General features: G+C 38.8%; 2 protein-coding genes across 2 annotated transcripts in view; both read right to left on the bottom strand.

The window, feature by feature from the left end:
- Positions 1-1,076: 1,076 nt before the first annotated feature.
- On the bottom strand, positions 1,077-17,030 carry impa2 (inositol monophosphatase 2). The gene is made up of 8 exons (XM_053635773.1): positions 16,338-17,030; positions 12,485-12,618; positions 11,491-11,595; positions 11,347-11,392; positions 11,070-11,178; positions 10,817-10,925; positions 8,851-9,002; positions 1,077-3,291 (listed from the first exon to the last, which is right to left on the bottom strand). Exons 1-8 carry the CDS (start codon positions 16,413-16,415, stop codon positions 3,173-3,175), a joined length of 852 nt encoding a protein of 283 aa, XP_053491748.1. The 5' UTR covers positions 16,416-17,030; the 3' UTR covers positions 1,077-3,172.
- Positions 17,031-17,801: 771 nt separating this feature from the next.
- Positions 17,802-22,388, bottom strand: part of stk17a (serine/threonine kinase 17a) — a 38,412-nt gene continuing 33,825 nt past the window's right edge. Inside the window, exons 4-7 of the mRNA XM_053635760.1 lie at positions 21,290-21,416; positions 21,137-21,185; positions 20,709-20,888; positions 17,802-19,054 (exon numbers count right to left, since the gene is read on the bottom strand). Of these exons, the coding sequence (XP_053491735.1) occupies positions 18,724-19,054; positions 20,709-20,888; positions 21,137-21,185; positions 21,290-21,416 (687 nt within the window). The 3' untranslated portion in view covers positions 17,802-18,723. The remainder of the gene's footprint in view (positions 19,055-20,708; positions 20,889-21,136; positions 21,186-21,289; positions 21,417-22,388) is intronic.

Below are 22,388 nucleotides of genomic sequence, written 5' to 3'. Positions count from 1 at the left end.
GAAGAGCAGCTCCACCTATCGGTCAAAGAGCAAATGACTAAATAAATGTGACGTTGACTGCTGTGTGTAAACGTAAAAACAAACAAACAATAATAATAATAATAATAATAATAATAATAATAATAATAATAATAATAAAATAAACCCTTCTGTCTGAAAGATCTGCTTTGAAATAATCATTATAAAATAGAGGCCTTGATTAGTCCAGAAATTCTAATGCTTTCCATTACAAACCATCAGGTAACCATTAAACCATTATTTGTCCTTAATGGTATCCACTAGACATAACATGCCACCAATAGATGGCAACAAATTACCAGCAGAGATGCACAGGGACCATTATAGTTTCCATTAAAACCTATACAATTCCCATTAAAACCATTAAACCATTACAAAGTTTATGAGGGTTTCTATTTATTTTTTCAGCAGGGTAAACATCAGATATGAGCTTCATGTGACCAGTCACTTGGCCTTTAAGGTCACCAAGAACTGACCTTCCCTTAATAATTCATTCACGTTTAATATAATAAAGCTGATGCTTTACACCGACACCCAAGGGTTTAATCATGCACAATCATTCACCCTTCTCTATATTTAGCATAAACAGGTTTTGTTGTTACCAAATAAAGCTCGGCTCTCTGTTTCTGTGAAGATAAACATTAAACCAGTTTCTTACCCACTAAGTGTAGGACCAGGATACAGTCTGTTGTAATTAGAAATGGTCATGTCAAGAATGTTTTCAATTAAAAGATGTCTTGCCCGTGACTCACTCAACAGAAAGCACATACAGTTCTGACTGAAATAGAGAGCTGCACAAGACAAATATTCGCTCTGCACTTTTATTTGGCCAGCCACGCTAAACTTCAGAATTACAACGTGACACATAAAACAGGAAGATTATACATACTACACCTTAAATTCAGGGATTAGAGTTAAAAAGCATGTAACAATAACTGCTTTTACTCTCCAAGTGCCTCTTGATGAAAATAATAACATTTGACAGCTATTAACCAAATTCATTGTAGAGGAAAGATTAGCCTGTTTAAATGTTGGTAAGAGTTTCAGCTTTTATGTCCAAATGTAAGAAATGAGGCTGGCACAATCTGCCTTTACTAGACTTATATTTTATAGATTTAGAAGTTGATCTTTCCTAATCGTATTAGCTCAAACTAAATTGTTACACTGAAATGGTTGAAATGGATGTCAAAGTTACCAAGGCAAAGTAAAGCCAAGGATATATTATAATCTAGATTGGTGGAGTTGAGTCCTGCTTTTAAAAATCTGATATTTCTGGATTTGTTTAGTTCCAACTTGAATCTAATGATCCACAAGTTCAGTAAATGTCCCCTGGGTGTAAATGAGTGTATGAGTGTGCGTGTGTGTGTGTTGTGGAATCTCATCCATGGCACCCCATCCATAGCCTCACACCCAGTTTTTCGAGGGACATGTGATGGTGACCGGATTAAAGTGTTTAGTTGAGACAATTTAATGAATTCTTCTGCTTATCAACGTATTATTCATAAAAAATAAGTAAATAATTAGTCATCATGTCTTCAAACTTTATTTGTAATTTAATTGAAACACACAGTGGATATTGACTGCATGACCGCCAAAAATTCATACAGGTGCTAACTTTTAGGCAATAAAAGAGGAGTACTATGTGTACATTAGTTTTCAGTTCACAACAAGAGATGGGATCAGAAGGAAATATTCTTCTAACACACACAGAGGTATTGCCCTTAAAGGGGACAAATTGTTGTTTGTGTAGTAGCCTATTAAAAAATACATAAAAAGGTAAACCATGAATATTAAAACAGCAGATTAGCTTTAGGAATCCCATACATTTAAAAGCCAAACACACTGGCCACTCAAACTCAGACTAAAACCTTAATTACAGTTCATGAAGACAGTATACACCAGGGGTGTAGTCTGCTAAGGGCCGGTGTGGGTGCAGATGTTCATTCCAACCAAGCAGAAGCCACACCTTATAGTCTATTGAAAGCCAAGATCAACTTGGTTGGATTTGATTGGAATGAAAACCCACACCGGCCCTTTCTGGATAAGACTGGACACCCCTGATCTACTCAAATGTCCTTTATCTCAGATCAGCAATTTCTGAAATACTCAAACCAACCTGTCTGGCACCAACAACCACGCTTTAGTTGAAAGTAACCAAGAACGCATTTTTTCTTCATTCTGATGTGAACAATAACTGAGGCCCTTGACTGCATTAGTTTGTGCATTGCGCTGTGATTGGCTGAGTGGATAATTCAAATTCCTGCCTGAATGAGATGGGGTACGGGCAGGGTAGTACATATGGAGTCTGCATGTAGTGATGGGTTACTAAAAAAATGACAGCATAGTAATCATTGCAAGCTGTTACAGTGACTATAGTACACTCTTAATACACTTTCAAAGAAATAAGCATTTTAGTGTGTAGGCATAGTGATAATTTCCTGAATGTTCTTTTTGGTTGAATCATTTAATCCAAGTGAAATTACTCCTGAACGTTCTATCCACAGCATCTATTTATACACAGGTGCTGTGGCTTTATGGTATAAAGAATAATCCACTTCATATTCCTGTCACATGGTGAAGGCTTTATGGGAGCTACACTAAGATTATTCTTGTGCATTATTCACTATGATAAAATACTGGACCCACAGCAGGAAACGTCAATTCCTTACGTTGAATGCTTTTTCGTTTGCTACAGAACAGCATGTACTGTATGACAAACTGTCCATCCCAAACCTAACATCTGAAGCTGTAGGAATACACTGAACTTCGTTGCCCATGCAAGAGGCAACACGCAGTAAATTACATAAGCAAAGCTGTTCACACTGGTGTTAATAAATAAACACAATGATGATCGTTTTTATATGTTTACATTATGCTAATTTAGTGTTATTATATAATGGTTATTGTTTCTAATGCTCAGGAACATGCAGTGCGGTAAGTTTTTAGGTTCAGTTTGTTCACTCATATATTTCCTCAGGAACTGCAATATACGGCATTACTTTAGTCCTCTGGTGGAGATACGGAAAAAAAAATCATGAACTCTATAAAAAAAGAGCATTGCATAAAGGACACTGCAGATAAAATGGCAGGATTGTAGGGATTTGAGGTAAAAGGCTGAGATTTGCTGATGAAGGGCTCAAGGCCGGTCACTGGGTCAAGGGTCTTCGTCATCACGTCCGTAGTTGATTGGCTTGAGCCGCTGGACGATGTAATCTGCTATCTCCTGGGAGCCAGCAGCTACAACACGGCGAGACATGAGATCAAGAGGACCCCCTGGGAGAGAAGCATATTAGTATATTAGCATTTACGTACAGTATGTACACACACACACACACACACACACACACACACACACACACAGTTCCTACTGTCTATTTACATATTTGGCAGATGTTTTTTAATTCATGTCAATTTACAAGTGAGGCACAATCCAATCCAAACATACAGCTGAGCAGTGGAGGGTTTAGGGTCTCAACCACTGAGCTACTACGGCAATAAACCATCAGTTTACAACTTCCTCATCATCATGAAAAAGAAAATGTGATTGCTTAATAAATCACTATACAATTAGATGATGGAGCAAGAATTACACCCAAGGTAATGTGTTGATGTATCATTTTCCTAAGCATAGAAAATGAAGGAGAAACAATATAACATCTTTAGATCTAACTCGAACAGGAATATATATATATATATATATATATATATATATATATATATATATATATATATATATATATATATATATATTTTAGAACCCCAATTCGGAAAAAGTTGGGACAGTATGGAAAATGCTAATAAAAACAAAGAGGAGTGATTTGTAAATATATTTTGACTTGTATTTAAACAACAACAACAACAACAAAAAAAGTATAAAGACAAGGTATTTGATGTTTTACCTAATCAACTGCATATGTTTTTGAAGGTAAATGTTTATTTTTAAATTGATGCATGCAACGCATTCCAAAAAAGTTGGGACGGGGCAATTTAGGACTAATAACGATGTGACAAGTTGAAAAAAGAAGGTGATGTGAAACAGGTGAGGCAATCGTCTAATCATATTTTATAAGGAGCCTCCAAAAACAGGCCTAGTCCTTCAAGAGCAAGGATGGGTCGAGGCTCAGCAATCTGCCAACAGATGCATCAAAGAATAATCCAACACTTTGAGAACAACATTCCCCAAAGACAAATCAGTAGGATTTTGGACATTTCACCTTCCACAGTGCACAATATAATTAAAAGATTCAAGGAATCCGGTCAAATCTCGGTGCGTAAAGGGCAAGGCCGAAAACCACTTCTGAATGCGTGTGATCTCCAATCCCTCAGCCGTCACTGTTTTAAAAACCGTCATGAGTCGGTAATGGAGATCCTGACAAGGGCTCAAGAATACTTTGGTAAACCTTTGTCACACAACACCATTCACCGCTGCATCCACAGATGCAAGTTAAGGCTTTACAAAGCAGAAGCCGTACATCAACACTGTCCAGAAGCGCTGCCGACTTCTCTGGGCTCGGTCTCATCTGAGATGGACAGTAGCACAGTGGAATTGTGTTTTGTGGTCCGACGAGTCAAGATTTCAAATAGTTTTTTGACAAAACGGCCATCATGTTCTCCAGGCCAAAGAGGAACAGGACCATCCAAGCTGTTATCAGTGTCAGGTCCAAAAGCCAGCGTCTGTCATGGTATGGGGGTGTGTCAGTGACCATGGCATGGGTAACTTGCACATCTGTGAAGGCACCATTAATACAGAATGATATGTACATATTTTTGGAGCAACATATGCCTCCATCCAGAGCAGGACAACGCCAATCCACATTCTGCCCGGATTACAAGCGCATGGTTGCGTAAGCAGAGAGTGTGGGTGCTAGCTAAACTTAACCAACTGTTGTCTTCAGTGCCCAAACACTTAATAAGTGTTATTAACCCTTTCATGCATTAATTATAAAATCCTGATCAAGGATTTTTTCTCTGTGTTTTTACTCTTCTTTAGGCATAAAACACTTATTTTACCTTCATTTTACTTTTACATACATTTTCCAAAAAGTTACTGAAGTGTCCACTCCAGTGGACTGCATGCATTCAAACGAAGAATTAGTGTCCACTCTGGTGGCTGTTTTTCAGTTATTCTATTGAAATCCTTTCAATAGCCAGAAAATGGCTTTTGAATACCTGTCCACTGTAGTGATCACTATGCATGAAAAGGTTAAAAGTAAAGGTGACGTTACACAGTGGTAAACAGTCGACTGTCCCAACTTTTGTGGAGTGTGTTTCAGTCATCAGATTTGAAATGAGTGTACATTTTCAAAAATAAATTAAATTCACAAAGTAAAACATCAAATAATGTGTTAATAATGTGTTTTCAATATACTACAGGGTGAACTGAATTTTCAAATGACTCTTTTTGTTTGTTTGTTTTTTGCATTTTCCATACTGTCCCAACTTTTTTCGGAATTGGGGTTGTAATGCACTATAACTACGTTTATAGCTACATCAATATTCCGATATTAATCAGAATTGGGAAATATTCTTTTATTTAATATATTTGTATTGAGTCATGTAAACGGCACAATCCGATTGCCCAATTCAGATTAAGACAATATTCTGATTCCCCAAATTCTGATTCCCACCCCTGGAATATGCCTGTTTTAATCGGAAATGTGTAGTATACATTAATATTCCGATGCCTGTATGAATACAAACATTCTGAATTCGGAATATGGCTGCAACCCGAATTTGATGTTCATGTAAACATAGTCAGTGATGTCAAATACCAAATGGCTTCATACTCACTATACACATGGTGTAAATCCTACCTAGTGTACTATATGACCAATGCAATGCCATTTGAGATCCAAGACAGATTTCAATAAGTGCCTGCTGGAAATTAACTACTTACAAGTTAGATTTGTACTTGTACTATTTTAATTAGAAAATTGATACATCATTTAAAAGTATGGCATAAATAGCTTGCAATTATTCAGACCTATTTTCTACACCGAGTGTCATAAGGGTCATTTGATTATATATATATTATGCAAGGAATAAAACAAGACAAAGCATGATGTAAAAGTGAAATAATCAGCGACGATGTGATGTGATTTCACAAAGCAAAGTTACTCTTCCCAGCCCACCTGTGTTAATAAGAAACCAGAAAAAGCACAAACTCCTCTGGTGGAAAATGTACCGACTGTTACCCAGCGCTGACACTGGAGACTCATTCCAAAAATGTTAAATAATGGCCATGTTGACCATACAAATCCCTGTGAATAAGCTGCTACTATAGCAATAAGAACATATTAGAATGAGCGCATTAATATAACCCTGTGATCTGCCTTACAGCCAGCACTACTGTCAGAGCTGCTGTTACAGAAAATTAACCATCACCTTCTGACCAATCAGAGCTGAGAATTCAACAGCACTATCCGAGAAAATTTTATTTGTATTAAACTGACTTTTTTTTTCTGAAAGTATATCTATTCAATAACAGTACAACAAACCTTCAGTTAATGTGCTGGTTTATTATTATTTTTTTTTAGCAATGAACTACAGAAGATTATAAACCTGAAAATTCTAGAAAACCAATACGCAATGCCACTCTCACTAATAGTGCAACCAGAAAAGTCTGTTAAATTAGTGCAGCCGGTGTCACTCTGAGAGCTAACGGTGGATGAGAAAGAATGAGAAAGTGCTGGAACTGCTTTTTGACTGAGCTTACAGCTCTCTAGATCAGCGGTTCTTAACCTGGGGGTCACGACCCCCCGGGAGGCATTGCAAAGCAGTAGCAGGGGGTCGCGGGAAATCTTTCATTTGAAACGATTGTACACAGAGGTGCACAGAGAAGCCACTGGAGGATTTTGGATATACGTGTACGACGAATACCGAGAACTGAGTGACGTGGCATTGAAAACAACTCTTTCATTCACATTGACCTATCTCTATGAGGCTGTTTTTTTCAGCGCTGGTGTACCTGAAGAACAAGTATAGATCAGATATATGGTCAGAGTCAAAACCCTGCAAATGGAACATCAGAAAAAGCATGTTAAATCAGAAAGTCCCTTTACACAGCTCTCCCAGTGTTGCCTCTTTCCTATCTAACTTCCCACTCTCTCATACTTCTTAATCTATCTCTTTCTGACAGATGGAGTGAGAGGGGAAGCATTTGGCTGACCACATGATCTTGACCTCACTGCCCTCTTCTAATAGAGCCTCTTTGTGCACTCTCACACAACCTAGTCTGCCATGACACACTTCGGCCCACCTTTCACCGAACACACTGCAAAAACTGTACATAAGACAGGCCTTGTAGGCTGTACAAATATCTCCCACACAGACAAATATCTGGGATTGGAATAATCTTTGTATTCAGTAAAGCATAAAGCAGATGTGAAAAGCCATGTGATGTAATGATGTCGGTAGTGATTACCTCACACACGGCGGATTAATGTCTGAAAAGTTCATGCTCTCAATCTAGATAAAGAGGTTCTTCGTATTATTTAGCAGGTCACTATATAATCCCAGATGTTTGCTTGATACAGAGCAGGCCCTCATAACGGTCTGTTATGGCAACAAGCGTAATGGTGCTTTTTAAGCCCTCCGTTAAACACATAAAGACTCTGGGATCCCTACTATTTGTGGTATGTTTATTGGAAAATACTGAATAAGGTATAAAACAGCTGGGGGGAGGTGGGGGTGTAGGAAAATAGGAAAACAATACATAATACACGGTGAGGTGGTGAAATGTGGACTGATGGGAAGCTACTGTTACTACCTCAAAGTTGATTATTTCCCTATAACACAAGTTAAAGTGTTTCATTCCACGTATAGCACAGCATGTCATACTTTTCATACATTTGTGTTTACATTTAATGTTGTGGAATGTCCACAAAACAAGTTATCACTTCCCTTATAGCATTATAGCGTTCCCTCACCAGCCTCTTGTTTTTCTCTCTCTTGAAGCTTGTCATGTCACCAAGAAACCATAAAGCGCAAAGGCCTCTGTTCTGAAGACTTTCCCATGTCAAAAGAACAGACTTAAATGAACAGATTTACCTCTGACTCTTACTAAGTACTGACGCTGGAGAATCCTTCTATATATGCTAAATGAATGCCAACTCATAGAAATCAACATTCAACAATTAAACACATTTTTCAGTCCACTTAGGTAATGCAACTACCATACAAGTCCCTCTGTAAGTGGTTACCAGTACTATAGAAACGTTAACGTATTAGAACGAGTGCATTAATATAAACCTGTCACAGCTGCTGTTATAAAATTCATTAACACCTTCTGATCAATCGCTGTGGTACAGTATTATGACACAATACCTTATCATGATACTATATGTAACCGCAAATCACATCCAATCACACCTTTTTGATACCAAGTGAAATATTTGAAAAGGAGTTATAACAGGTTCTGTCTGATTGAAGGGAATATTCGGCACACTAAGCCAAAGCCTGGATATTTTGGATCAAAGCATTATGCATAACCACAATTGTAATAACGCTAACCAAATACGGCATTATTTAGACGGGTGTAAAACCCAAACTAAATCCAATGTCCTTTCAAGGAAGTCACATAACATTAGCTATAAATAACTTGACAGTAATATTTGCTATTTTGCAGAATCAAATCCACATCATTCTAAATGGAAAAATCCACAGTTACATTACTGCCAAACAATTCTGTGTAAATATTTTTTTCTCATGTGGATTCTGGTCAAGATCGGATTTGAGAGAGCACGCTTTAGATTAAACAGGAAGTGAAATGTTTGTCTGAAAAGTCAGTTTAATAATTCTGTGGTGTGCCGGATAAGTAAGAGTGGTGCTGACCTGTGGTGTCGATCACACAGCCGCCTGCTTCAGTGATGATAATCGCTGCTGCAGCGATGTCCCAGCAGTGTAGACCATACTGGTAGTACGCCTCAGCTGCTCCGGTCGCAACCTGACACAGTGCTAGAGTTGAGCTGCCTATGATCCTTACTCTGAGCACACAAAAATGAGTCTGGTGTAAGATTCTCAAATTTGTGTTTTGGGGTACAGTTTAGCAAGTATGTTCTGTCTGGGTTCAAATGCAGTATATTCATATATATATACATATATACCAATTCCCAATTCCTTTACCAATTCCCACCCAACTCTCCCCTGCCACGTGGCAGCTACCAACCACAGAGGGTGAATGCAAACTTCCTCCGAGACGCACAAAGCCAACTGTCACATCTTTTCAAACCACTATCTAACTTGTTCTGCATGTATGAGCTTACAGACACCCACAATTGGCTAGTGTCTCTTTGGTTGACAGGGAGGGAGCGTACACCATTCCTCCTACCCAGACAGCAAGTCCAGAAATGGCTATAGCATCGTCAGGATTCGAACTTGCGACCTCCCAATGATACGGTGGGCACTTTTCTGCTGTACCACTCAGAAAGGAAAACAATATTAACAATATAAATTTAACAATGATAATAATGATAAATTATAAAACATGAATGAGCCTTAAAATAAATACTCAATATTTAACTCAATATGCACCTCCAATATCACTAGCAGACAACTGTAAATAAAGGTGCCAATGACGGTACCAATAATTAAGTTATACTGTACACTCATACAAGCGAAACACTCACTTTGTTTATAATTAGTTTCTTTATGAAATAGGAATTGTTAAATAAAAGCTCCCAATGCATTTTAAATATACGGCTTAATTTCTGCGAACATGAAAAATCGTTTAAAATGTGAAGCAGGTCACAGATTGTAGGTAACTAACTAACTAACTAACTAACTAACATGACACTAATATACAACCCAGTCTAATGTTCTTTTGCTTGTAGAGATAGGCTACAAGATAGGCTACCACTTACGAATACGAGATAGGCTACCACTTTTGGTGTTGTGTACCACTGATAAAGAATAAAACATGATAGGGCATGTTGGTATAGGAAAATAATCAATAACAGGAGGGTGTTTTCAGGACCACCCAGAAATTAGTTTACTCCTCTTATACAACTGCAATTTTGATAATTTTTTTTCATTTATTAAACAATGACATGGTGTATATTTTAAGGATTTATAGTTAATGCCTCAGAATGTCAGTGGGTAATTCCTCTTATTACTTATGCAGCATCGGCCTCTCTTTGTTCACTTTCTTCAAGTTAATAAGACCAAAAAAAAAAAAAAAAAAACAGCTTGTCATGTTACCACAAAACCAGAAAGAAGACTTTCTCATGTTAAAAGCTTAAAGTCCCAGCTTTATCTCTGTCTGTTACAACGTGCTGACACAGGAGTCATCTTCCAAATATTAGAACGAGTGAATTAGAAGGAGCGCAGTAATATAAACCTGTGAATTCAACTACAGTCAGAACTTCTGTCTGAGCTGCAGATATAGAAAATGAATCTACAAATTCTAACCAATCAGAATTGAATATTCAACAGCACTGTGGTTTAATGACAAATAATATATCTATATAACAGAGATCAGATTTTTGGCAAATTTAGCCTGACTGTGTCAAGGTGAAATAAAAGTGTTAAATAGCTGGTCTTAATATTCTTTAATATAAAACATAATTCAAAACATAAAATAATTCTTAAATATGAAACATACGGTTATTTTCAGTGCCATATCACTCAGTTATATTTTTAATATTATGAAATATTTTCAATATTTGTCCCATTCTCTGGAAACATGGACTGTCATAGGAATGTATATTTAAAGTAAAGATCAACCAGATTGTGCTTTTCCAGAAACATTTATTTCATATGGATGTATTAGCAACTTTTTGTGGAAATAAACGTGTCTCACCCATGGACTGGTGCACTCAGCAACTGCTTCATGTTCCCCAAAAAGATATCCAGTGTGTGAGGTTCTCTCTTTGCCCCAATCTCTGTTAGAATTAGGGCTTTGGAAACATCTGATATAAAAAGGAGGAATGGGTCATTTGAGAAGCTTTCATTTACACAAATATTTCAAAACAGTTTACTTTCACATAGCTCTGTCCCAAAAAAAAATACAGCCATTAAATAGACCAAAGAGAATTTAAAAAGATAGCACCAACCTTTCTCCTTTGAAACGCGGAGTCGGACTCCATTGCAAAATGCCCCGTGACCTCTCCTTCCAGTGTATAACGTTCCATCCAAACAGTGGTATATGACACCAAACTCCAGCTGTAAATTAGTGAAGTGCAAATGATCATTCTGAATATTTTCTATGATGGAGAACATAAAAACATACAGAGCACGTGAGATGACTGATAATCATTACAAATCCACCCGGATGTCTACTGTTAAAAGTGAAGATATATTTATGTTATCGGTGTTTTAGCATTGATCTACCTGTTTCTTTACTGCAAAGCCAATGCTTACTGCAACCATGGGAAAACTGCAAATTAAATATCAGATTTTTTAAATGAAGCCATGGTCCTGAAATTAATAATTAATTAGTGTGCGGTCTCAAATATAGCACTGCACATTATATACCTGTGAACAAAGTTACAAGTGCCATCAATAGGATCTATTATCCATGTAGGGTTATCTGTGAGAATACACTTCTCTCCTGCAGCAGATGACTCCTCTCCAATGAACCTGAAATAAAGGGAAAAAATCGATAAAACAATCTATATATTTCTATTAAACTTATATTTCCAGCAATAGACTATATCATATTATTTTTTAAACTTCACATAGTGTAGACCTATGCTGTATATTTACAATACTGTCATTCAGTACCAAAATATTTGTAACACTGACCACTGAAGTCCTGAGAAGGATGATTTTTTTGAGCTAATGTAAAACTACACCTTACTGAAGTAACAATTATGCCTAAATTGAGACAACTACAGAACAAAAATTTGTGGTGAAATATGACACGTTACATGTGTGATTCAGCATTGTGCAAATTTCTGTATCAAAGCATGCACGGCAAGAAGCTGTGGAATTGTGAGGTGGCAATGCTACCCACTGTGCCACCACACCCTTTAAGCAAATATACATTAAAAAAAAGAGTTTGAGAGTAACAGGCACAGAAGTCATGTCTCCTTCATTGACACTGACAGACACAGAGGCCACACCTCCTTCAGTGAGACTGTCAGACACAGAGGCCACTCCTCCTTTAGTGGGACTGACAGACACAGAGGCCACTCCTCCTTCAGTGAGACTGACAGACACAGAGGCCACTCCTCCTTTAGTGAGACTGACAGACACAGAGGCCACTCCTCCTTTAGTGAGACTGACAGACAGAGGCCATGCCTCCTTCACTGAGACTGACAGAAACAAAGGCCACGCCTCCTTCACTGAGACTGACAGACACAGAGGCCACGCCTCCTTCACTGAGAATGACAGACACAGAGGCCACACCTCCTTCACTGAGACAGACAGATACAGAGGCCACGCCTCCTTCACTAAGACTGACAGACACAGAGGCCATGCCTCCTTCACTGAGACTGAAAGGTCAGAGCTCTCTTGTATGTTGTACCTGTGTGAGGGAAAGTGCTCCCTGAGCGTGGAGATGATCAGCTCCTCCACTTGCTGGTCAGCCTCTGTCACCAGGTCTGTCGGAGTGCTTTTACTGCTCACACGCTTCTCTTGCATCATGGACACCCGGACCGTCTGAGAGGGAGAGAGGAACACGACACAAATTGTCTGCAACCACAGCTTACCAAAGATAAATTCTAGAGATTTGTAGGGAAGAATGTGAGAATGTCAGCCAATATTAGCCAATGTTTACAGCTTTGACGTGGAAAAAGTGGGATCAGTGCATTCCTAACTACCACGTCAGGATCACTGCTGTGCTAAGAATACTCCACCTCACATAATATCCGGTTTGAGGTGATTCACTGGTGGTCCCACTCCATTAATGAGGTGTAATGTAACTGCATATCCTAGACCATAGCCAAATTTTATTCTGATTTGTACATTAGAATTTGATGGTAAGCTACAACCATTTGATCACATTGTAAAAAAGGTTTTTCTATTACTACATTTCAATCAAAGAGTGAGATGTGGTTATAATCAGCACTGGCGATCCTATGTAGAAATATGCATAAAGATACGCTGACCAAGACAATAATTAACCTTAATTTTCAGAAAGTATAAGTGCATTTGATGCTTTTGTGTCCTGTGACTAGTAGTGAGAAAGCTGCACCCCCTCTAGTGGATGAATGATGAATTGTTATATGTAATTTTTTTGCCATCTCATTGTCATGGGGTGCTGAATGACCCCACAAGCTGAATACATTATCATTTCTACAGTAACACAGGGACTTGTATGGCGGACGTTCCATATAATCTAAGAAAACTATTAAACAGCTTTTTAAAAAAGTGTTTAAAAATATAAATTGCGTAATCATTGATGTGGTGACATCTTTTTGTCAGGAGACATCCATCCATCCATTTTGTGTACCGCTTATCCTACACAGGGTCACGGGGAGCCTGGAGCTTATCCCAGGGGACTCGGGGCTCGAGACGGGGGATACTCACACACAAATTCACACACTACGTACAATTTGGAAACACAAATCAGCCTACAGCGCATGTTTTTGGACTGGGGGAGGAAACTGGAGTACTTGGAGGAATCCACGATTCGGGGAGAACATGCAGACTCTGCTCACGCAGGGCAGAGGCGGGAATCCAACCCCCATCCATATATAAATAAATAAATATATATATATATATATATATATATATATATATATATATATATACATACACACACACACACAAACACATGTGTGTATATATATATATATATATATATATATATATATATATATGTGTGCATGTATGTATATATATATATATATATATATATATATATATATATATATATATATATATATATATATATATATATACAGTATCTCACAAAAGTGAGTACACCCCTCACATTTTTGTAAATATTTGATTATATCTTTTCATGTGACAACACTGAAGAAATGACACTTTGCTACAATGTAAAGTAGTGAGTGTACAGCTTGTGTAACAGTGTAAATTTGCTGTCCCCTCAAAATAACTCAACACACAACCATTAATGTCTAAACCGCTGGCAACAAAAGTGAGTACACCCCTAAGTGAAAATGTCCAAATTGGGCCCAATTAGCCATTTTCCCTCCCCGGTGTCATGTGACTTGTTAGTGTTACAAGGTCTCAGATGTGAATGGGGAGCAGGTTTGTTAAATTTGGTGTCATCGCTCTCATACTCCCTCATACTGGTCACTGGAAGTTCAACATGACACCTCATGGCAAAGAACTCTCTGAGGATCTGAAAAAAAGAATTGTTGCTCTACATAAAGATGGCCTAGGCTATAAGAAGATTGCCAAGACCCTGACACTGAGCCGCAGCACGGTGGCCAAGACCATACAGCGGTTTAACAGGACAGGTTCCACTCAGAACAGGCCTCGCCATGGTCGACCAAAGAAGTTGAGTGTACATACTCAGCGTCATATCCAGAGGTTGTCTTTGGGAAATAGACCTATGAGTGCTGCCAGCATTGCTGCAGAGGTTGAAGGGGTGGGGGGTCAGCCTGTCAGTGCTCAGACCATACGCCGCACACTGCATCAAATTGGTCTGCATGGCTGTCGTCCCAGAAGGAAGCCTCTTCTAAAGATGATGCACAAGAAAGCCCGCAAACAGTTTTCTGAAGACAAGCAGACTAACAACATGGATTACTGGAACCATGTCCTGTGGTCTGATGAGACCAAGATAAACTTATTTGGTTCAGATGGTGTCAAGCATGTGTGGCAGCAACCAGGTGAGGAGTACAAAGACAAGTGTGTCTTGCCTATAGTCAAGCACGGTGGTGGGAGTGTCATGGTCTGGGGCTGCATGAGTGCTGCTGGCACTGGGGAGCTACAGTTCATTGAGGGAACCATGAATGCCAACATGTACTGTGACATACCGAAGCAGAGCATGATCCCCTCCCTTCGGAGACTGGGCCACAGGGCAGTATTTCAGCATGATAACGACCCCAAACACCTCCAAGACGACCACTGCCTTGCTAAAGAAGCTGAGGGTGAAGGTGATGGACTAAACCCTATTGAGCATCTGTGGGGCATCCTCAAATGGAAGGTGGAGGAGCACAAGGTCTCTAATTTCCAGCTCCGTGATGTCGTCATGGAGGAGTGGAAGAGGACTCCAGTGGCAACCTGTGAAGCTCTGGTGAACTCCATGCCCAAGAGGGTTAAGGAAGTGCTGGAAAATAATGGTGGCCACACAAAATATTGACACTTTGGGCCCAATTTGGACATTTTCACTTAGAGGTGTACTCACTTTTGTTGCCAGCGGTTTAGACATTAATGGCTGTGTGTTGAGTTATTTTGAGGGGACAGCAAATTTACACTGTTACACAAGCTGTACACTCACTACTTTACATTGTAGCAAAGTGTCATTTCTTCAGTGTTGTCACATGAAAAGATATAATCAAATATTTACAAAAATGTGAGGGGTGTACTCACTTTTGGGAGATACTGTATATATATATATATATATATATATATATATATATATATATATATATATATATATATTCCTTACTTCTATTCTAATGAAACTCTACTTTATTCTATCCTCTTCCGTTTTAAACATCTTCCGAAAATTATACTTCTAACGTTTTGATATGCAAATGATCATGACTATATGCAAATTCTGCGACTTGTCGAAAGTGCATTAGATACTTTCCCCTGAAAACAGTTGGTAACATTGTTTCCGACATGTGGTCAGTTTTGCATGGGCCAGCCTGTATCATATGCTCTGTAGAGGAACTGGGGCATTGTCTGTGGAAACCTGACCTTGTTTACATTCTGCCTCTTATCAGATGAAACAGGAGGGGTTATTTATATCACAGGAGAGAGAGAGAGAGAGAGAGAGAGAGAGAGTTAGTTTATATCAGTAGCACGAAAAGGTCGACTGTAATGTAGTACATAATAGATGACGAGCATAACATGAGACATACACATTATATCAGGATATAGTAAATAGGCATAACATGTTCATAACACTTCCTGTCCCCTAGCAGCATTAGCCGCTTGCAAACAGAGATGTTTAGTAATACTCGACTATTATTATTATTATTATTATTATTATTATTATTATTATTATTATTATTATTGCACCCTTGTTTTTCCCCCATTAAAAGCATTATTATTAGCCTGTGCTCGGGTGATGTTTTATCTGATAATGTAATATCTACTACTGGTCCCTGAGAGCTAAATAAACATGTACAGTATGTGTGTTACTAACACATTTAGACGCGGTGTGTGTATATTGTCCATGTTGTGTGTGTCTGTGTGTGTGTGTGTGTGGTGTTTGGAGCGGTAATGTTGTGTGTTACCTGGCCGGCTCTGAGCGCTGTCTTCACGGCCACATCCATGCACTCAGCCCAGCTCTCTGCCTCCATGTCCGAGCTCATGACGGAAACTGAGCGGGTTACAAGCGGAAACGACGGCGGTGTGTCTCTCCGCTCATGGTTAACAGATTCGGGCTGGAGGACAGGGTTTCCACGGTGACTTTAAAGCAGTATGGAGTCCTGACATGGATGTGCTAGTGTCAGTGTTTCTCCTCTCCGCGCTCAGGGTCAGTGATGGCGACTTGCTCCACCAAAACACTGGATTTAAGATCATAGCACTGTATGAAACCTCCCATTTGTGTCACAAAAAACAAACCGAATTCAATCCAGTTCAGAGGAGTTTGGTTATAAACATAAGGCTGAATCCCAAATGACTCAGTAAACCCTATAGAAGTACACTATCACGCGCATGAATGACCGGCGTCTACGCCCTATGTAGTGCACTATGCGTCCTGTAGGGTCATTTAGGATTAAACCTAAACACTGACTGGAACCATTATTTCTCACTGGAGCCTTCCTGAAAAACACCAGCTTTACAAACTTTTACACATTCAGCATGTTGGAGTTTTAAAGTACATTTTAATGTATGTAACTGTGTAACAAGTGGCCAGTGAATAAATAAATGATGAATGAATGCTCATATAAAAATAGAAATGATACATGAAAGTTGTTGCATTGAAATGATTTAACTAAAAAAAAAAAAAAAAAAACAACAAAAACAAACAAAAAAAATGTCTTGTATTAGGAAATATATATATATATATATATATATATATATATATATATATATATATATATATAAAATTTTAATGCTGAATATTATTGTTATTACGTATTTTGTACAAAGTGTATAAATGTATATTAGGACGTAGTGTCTTAATGTGTTGGGAAATAATCTTTAAATATATATTTTTAAAGTTTCATTATTAAAATATTTACCAGTGAAACATACATTATGAAGGTGTAAATATTTAGCATAGATTAGTCAACAACGCCATCTCTTGGGTATTGAGAAAAATGCAACCCTATTATTATTATTATTATTATTATTATCATCAGCTGCAACACCACTACTACTACTACTAATAATATGGATAATACGACTAAATAATAGGTGGCACATTTGCCTCATACCTCCAGGGTTGGGGGTTTGATTCCCACCTCCGCACTGTGTGTGTGTGGAATTTGCATGTTTTCCCTGTGCTTCAAGGGGTTTCCTCTAGGTACCCCATTTTCTTCCCTATTCCAAAGACATACGTTATAGGCTGATTGGCATTTCCATATTGTCCGGAGTGTGTAAATGTGTGTGAGTGCGTGTCCTGTGATAGGTTGGCACCCCGTCAGTGATGTCCCACGCCTCATGCCCTGCATCCCCTGGAATAAGCTCCAGGGTCCCTTTTATCCTGTGTAGGATAAGCAGTACAGAAACTGGATGGATAATAATAATAATAATAATAATAATAATAATAATAATAATAATAATAATAAAGCAGCTTCTCTCATATTGCCAGTAGTATGAGAAAACGCAAGACAGCTTCAGAAGCAAATAAAGAAAAGTGCATCAGTCTAGCAAGTCTTGATTTTAACACTGCCCTTTTCCCCTGTCTCTCTGTGCACTCATTCACACTCACAACAGCACCATCACTCTGTCCCAAAATAACAAGCAAAAACAGGAACTTCTTCAACGAGGAACTTTTATTTACAAGATCAGGACAATCACTGTGAAAAGTGTTGTCATTCAAAAGATGCACTCTTTACACGGACCAAATTCATAACGAACGGACATTTAAAAAGGCAATAATATACACTGTGTCATGGGGGAAACTGCCATTTCTAGAGAATATTACCCTATGAATGGTTGGACATGAACAAGTCAGGAACTGAACACACAACATGGCTTTTTAAAAAGTACAGACATAACTCATAATTAAAATTAGTTTAATTTACATATAATTCCACCAGCCCTGCTCTCCTCCTGCACAACCAACACACATGTTTACCAAAATGGCAAAGTAGTAATGAAATGGAAAACCAAGAGAAAACAAGGAATAGGAGATGTATAGAAGAGAGATGTGATGGCCTACATTGTCACAGAGTAACAAACATGGCACACGCAGGGGGGAAAACACCACGCAAAAGAGAGCAACTAAGTACCATACAAAGGCTTAGTCTTTTATAATATAATCCCATAAACATAAAACAGCAAAAAACCTAGAAAAATGTAATATTAAAAAAATAAAAACAACAATACGGTTTGGCTTAACAAAGTGGATTAAAAGATGAGAAGACGACAAAAAAAAACAACAAACAAAAGACTTGTAAGAAGTGCAGCGTTAGTTGGAGCTTAGTGGCTGGCTGGCCATTGTGGGGTTTAGTAGATGAATTCCCCCGGCACCTCCTGGAGGCCTGGGAAGGGCTCTTCGTATTTGAAGCGCTTTGAGATGGCCTTCTGCTCTGGGGTCAGGCTCTCCTTGTCTGAGGACTGCCTGCACTGGCCTAGAGTGTAGGCTGCCATGACGATGAGCTCCTCCGTCAGTCTGCTTTCCTCCTCAACATCCTCGTCACTGCGCTGAGTGGCGACAGCTGTGCTGACTGGCTCAGGGATGGAGGAGGCGGTGTTCTTTCCCTTCTCCTCTGCAGAATCTGTCTCCTGTGTTTGTAGCCACTGGTGTTTCAGGCACTCCTCTGCAGTGGCACGATCCCTGTTCAAACAAGATGGATTCTGTTTTTAACATGTGCTCAAATACACTGGTTATACAAAACTAGAAAGTCAGGCCTCTAACACTATAATTGCAGAACCATGAATACAAATATTGAGATGGGTTAAAATATACTACAGGGATGGACAAATCATCATTAGCACTGGTGCCTGGGACAAGCAGATTGTGTGTCAGTGCTATTATTATTATTATTATTTTTAGTTGCCAGGTGGACAAGTAGGTTCATTAGGATGGTGATATAGTGTATATAGTCCTTTTTTTAATCCCAATTACTAGTCAGAGAAAGAAAAAATATTTGACTAACATTAGCAAAGCAAATTTGATATACACTTTTAATAGGAGAACCTGTACACCTGCTCATTCATGCAGTTATCCCATCAGCCAAACATCTAGTGGTGGCACAATGAATACAATTATGCACATACAGGTCACATGCTTCAGTTAATGTTCACATTAAACATCAGAATTGGGGAAAATGTCTTCTAGGTGACTTTGACCATGGCATGGTCTCCAAAGATTACACTCTAAGCAAAAACATAAACTCTCTACAAATGGTGCAACAAATAAAACACCCCAAACAAACAAAAAACACCCAGCAAGCGGCAGCTCTGCAGGCAGAAACACCTTGTAGATGAGAGAGATCAGAGGAGAATGGCCAGATTGGTTCAAGCTGCCAGGAAGGATATAGTAACTCAAATAATCACTCTACAACCATGATGTGCTGAAAAGAATATCAGAACGCACGACATAATGAACCTTGAGGCAGATGGACTACAACAGCAAAAGACCATATCAGGCTCCACTCTGGTCAGCCAAGAACAGGAATCTGAGGCTAAAGTGGGCACAAGAATAAGACCAGGTGCGTTTTATTCCAGTCTTTAGCTGTGCAGTTTCAGTGAGCCTGTACCCAATGTAGCCTCAGGTTCCTGTACTTGGCCAACAAGAACCAAAGCTCTTGACCTGTATCAGCATGATTTTACACATTACTCTGCTGCCACATGATTGACATGACTAGATGAATGAACAGGTGTATGGCTGTTCCACTGAGTGTATAACATAATATTCCAAGGTTACATTCTGACCTTCAGGTGATCTGAAGTAATTTTAATAATGTAATAAACTAGCTTGTAAATATGATTAAAAAAAAAGAAAAACACACACACACACATTAACAATGTGCAATGATGGAGGAAACATTGTCAGAACTGAACAAGATATAGATCAGTGCAGCACAAAGCTACCCTGAAACACTGCTTATAGTATGTAAACAAAGACACACTTAAATATCATTTTGTGTGTGTTATGTAAGAAGATACAATCCACACTTCAGAGCAACAATTTTAGGCAAAGACCTGATACATCAGATATAACACCAGTAGTGAATAAAGACTACAGCTATATAGAGATATGATCTCCTCTGGAATCTGAGTGATAATTTTTAGGCCTATTTGATACCAGTTTTAACCTAATTAATTAGGTTAATTCTGAGCAAACCAAAATATGAGACTGGGCAAGCACGTTGGAGCTTGTGGGGTGGGCTAGCTAATGATACTAAGATACTAAAGTGCTCTAATTCAACGCAAACAGCTATGCTAATAATAGATAGTAGAATTCTAAGATGTGTCGCTGTGCATACTCGGGCTCCTTGATGAGCAAAGACTTGATGAAGTGGATGGCCGCCTTGTCCAGATGCTCCAGGTCCTCCTCTGTGTAGCTCACGTTAATCTGGGAGATGTTGAGAAAGGTCTCCTGCTTATCGGCTCCAAGGAATGGAGACATACCAGTCAGCATCACATATGCAAGCACACCAATACTCCTACCAGAAAAAAAATAGACGAAAATGATATTAGCATAACATTTTATGATAATGGCTTTCAAGAGGCTGAACGTGCAGGGCTGCTTATGAGTCCTGGCCACAATCATTATACTCATACTGAGAAGGTCAGCATTATGCCATGTTATACTTTATGTAGTGCATTAAATAGCCTTATTGGCCTCATTTAAGCATCATTAGTGAATTAAATATACAAGTACTTGTAAGACCTTAATAGAAAGACTACTCACCACATATCAGTGGCTGTGCTAATGGGCTCATAATTAAGAACCTCTGGGGCTAGACCGGGGGGAAAAAAGAAGCAAATTAGGAGTTAAAAGACTAAAATCATGGATACAGAAAAACACTAAAAATTGAGCATTACAAGCCACAGCATGTCTTACCAACATATTCAGGTGTTCCCATGATCTCTCTGAGTTCCTGATTACTGCTCACCATCCTTGAGAGGCCAAAGTCAACAATCTTAATGTCCCCGAGAGGATTGTCACTGGTCAGGAGAATGTTCTGTGGCTGTAGAGGTTTAAAAATAGAAAACAACTTGTTAAATAAGCCACAGCTCCTTTCTACAATTTTGTAAAGTACTTACAGTGAGGGAAAGTAGTATTTGATCCCCTGCTGATTTTGTACGTTTGCCCACTGACAAAGAAATGATCAGTCTATAATTTTAATGGTAGGTTTATTTGAACAGTGAGAGACAGAATAACAACAAGAAAATCCAGAAAAACGCATGTCAAAAATGTTATAAATTGATTTGCATTTTAATGAGGGAAATAAGTATTTGACCCCCTCTCAATCAGAAAGATTTCTGGTTCCCAGGTGTCTTTTATACAGGTAACGAGCTGAGATTAGGAGCACACTCTTAAAGGGAGTGCTCCTAATCTCAGCTTGTTACCTGTATAAAAGACACCTGTCCACAGAAGCAATCAATCAATCAGATTCCAAACTCTCCACCATGGCCAAGACCAAAGAGCTCTCCAAGGATGTCAGGGACAAGATTGTAGACCTACACAAGTCTGGAATGGGCTACAAGACCATCGCCAAGCAGCTTGGTGAGAAGGTGACAAAGGTTGGTGCGATTATTCGCAAATGGAAGAAACAGAAAAGAACTGTCAATCTCCCTCGGCCTGGGGCTCCATGCAAGATCTCACCTCGTGGAGTTGCAATGATCATGAGAACAGTGAGGAATCAGCCCAGAACTACACGGGAGGATCTTGTCAATGATCTCAAGGCAGCTGGGACCATAGTCACCAAGAAAACAATTGGTAACACACTATGCTGTGAAGGACTGAAAACCTGCTGCGCCCACAAGGTCCCCCTGCTCAAGAAAGCACATATACATGCCCGTCTGAAGTTTGCCAATGAACATCTGAATGATTCAGAGGACAACTGGGTGAAAGTGTTGTGGTCAGATGAGACCAAAATGGAGCTCTTTGGCATCAACTCAACTTGCCGTGTTTGGAGGAGGAGGAATGCTGCCTATCA

Source organism: Ictalurus furcatus, chromosome 1 (assembly GCF_023375685.1).
Source record: "Ictalurus furcatus strain D&B chromosome 1, Billie_1.0, whole genome shotgun sequence".
In the NCBI taxonomy this organism is placed as follows: domain Eukaryota; kingdom Metazoa; phylum Chordata; class Actinopteri; order Siluriformes; family Ictaluridae; genus Ictalurus; species Ictalurus furcatus.
Note: the sequence above shows the minus strand (reverse complement) of the source record. Positions and strands in the feature narration are given on the sequence as shown.

Coding starts and splice junctions, on each gene's coding strand:
- impa2 (XM_053635773.1), bottom strand. CDS start 16,415: ATGAGCTCGGACATGGAGGCAGAGAGCTGGGCTGAGTGCATGGATGTG. Junction 12,619..16,337: donor CAGCGCTCAGAGCCGGCCAG/GTAACACACAAC, acceptor TCTCCCTCTCAG/ACGGTCCGGGTGTCCATGAT. Junction 11,179..11,346: donor GCTTTGCAGTAAAGAAACAG/GTAGATCAATGC, acceptor ACTAATTTACAG/CTGGAGTTTGGTGTCATATA.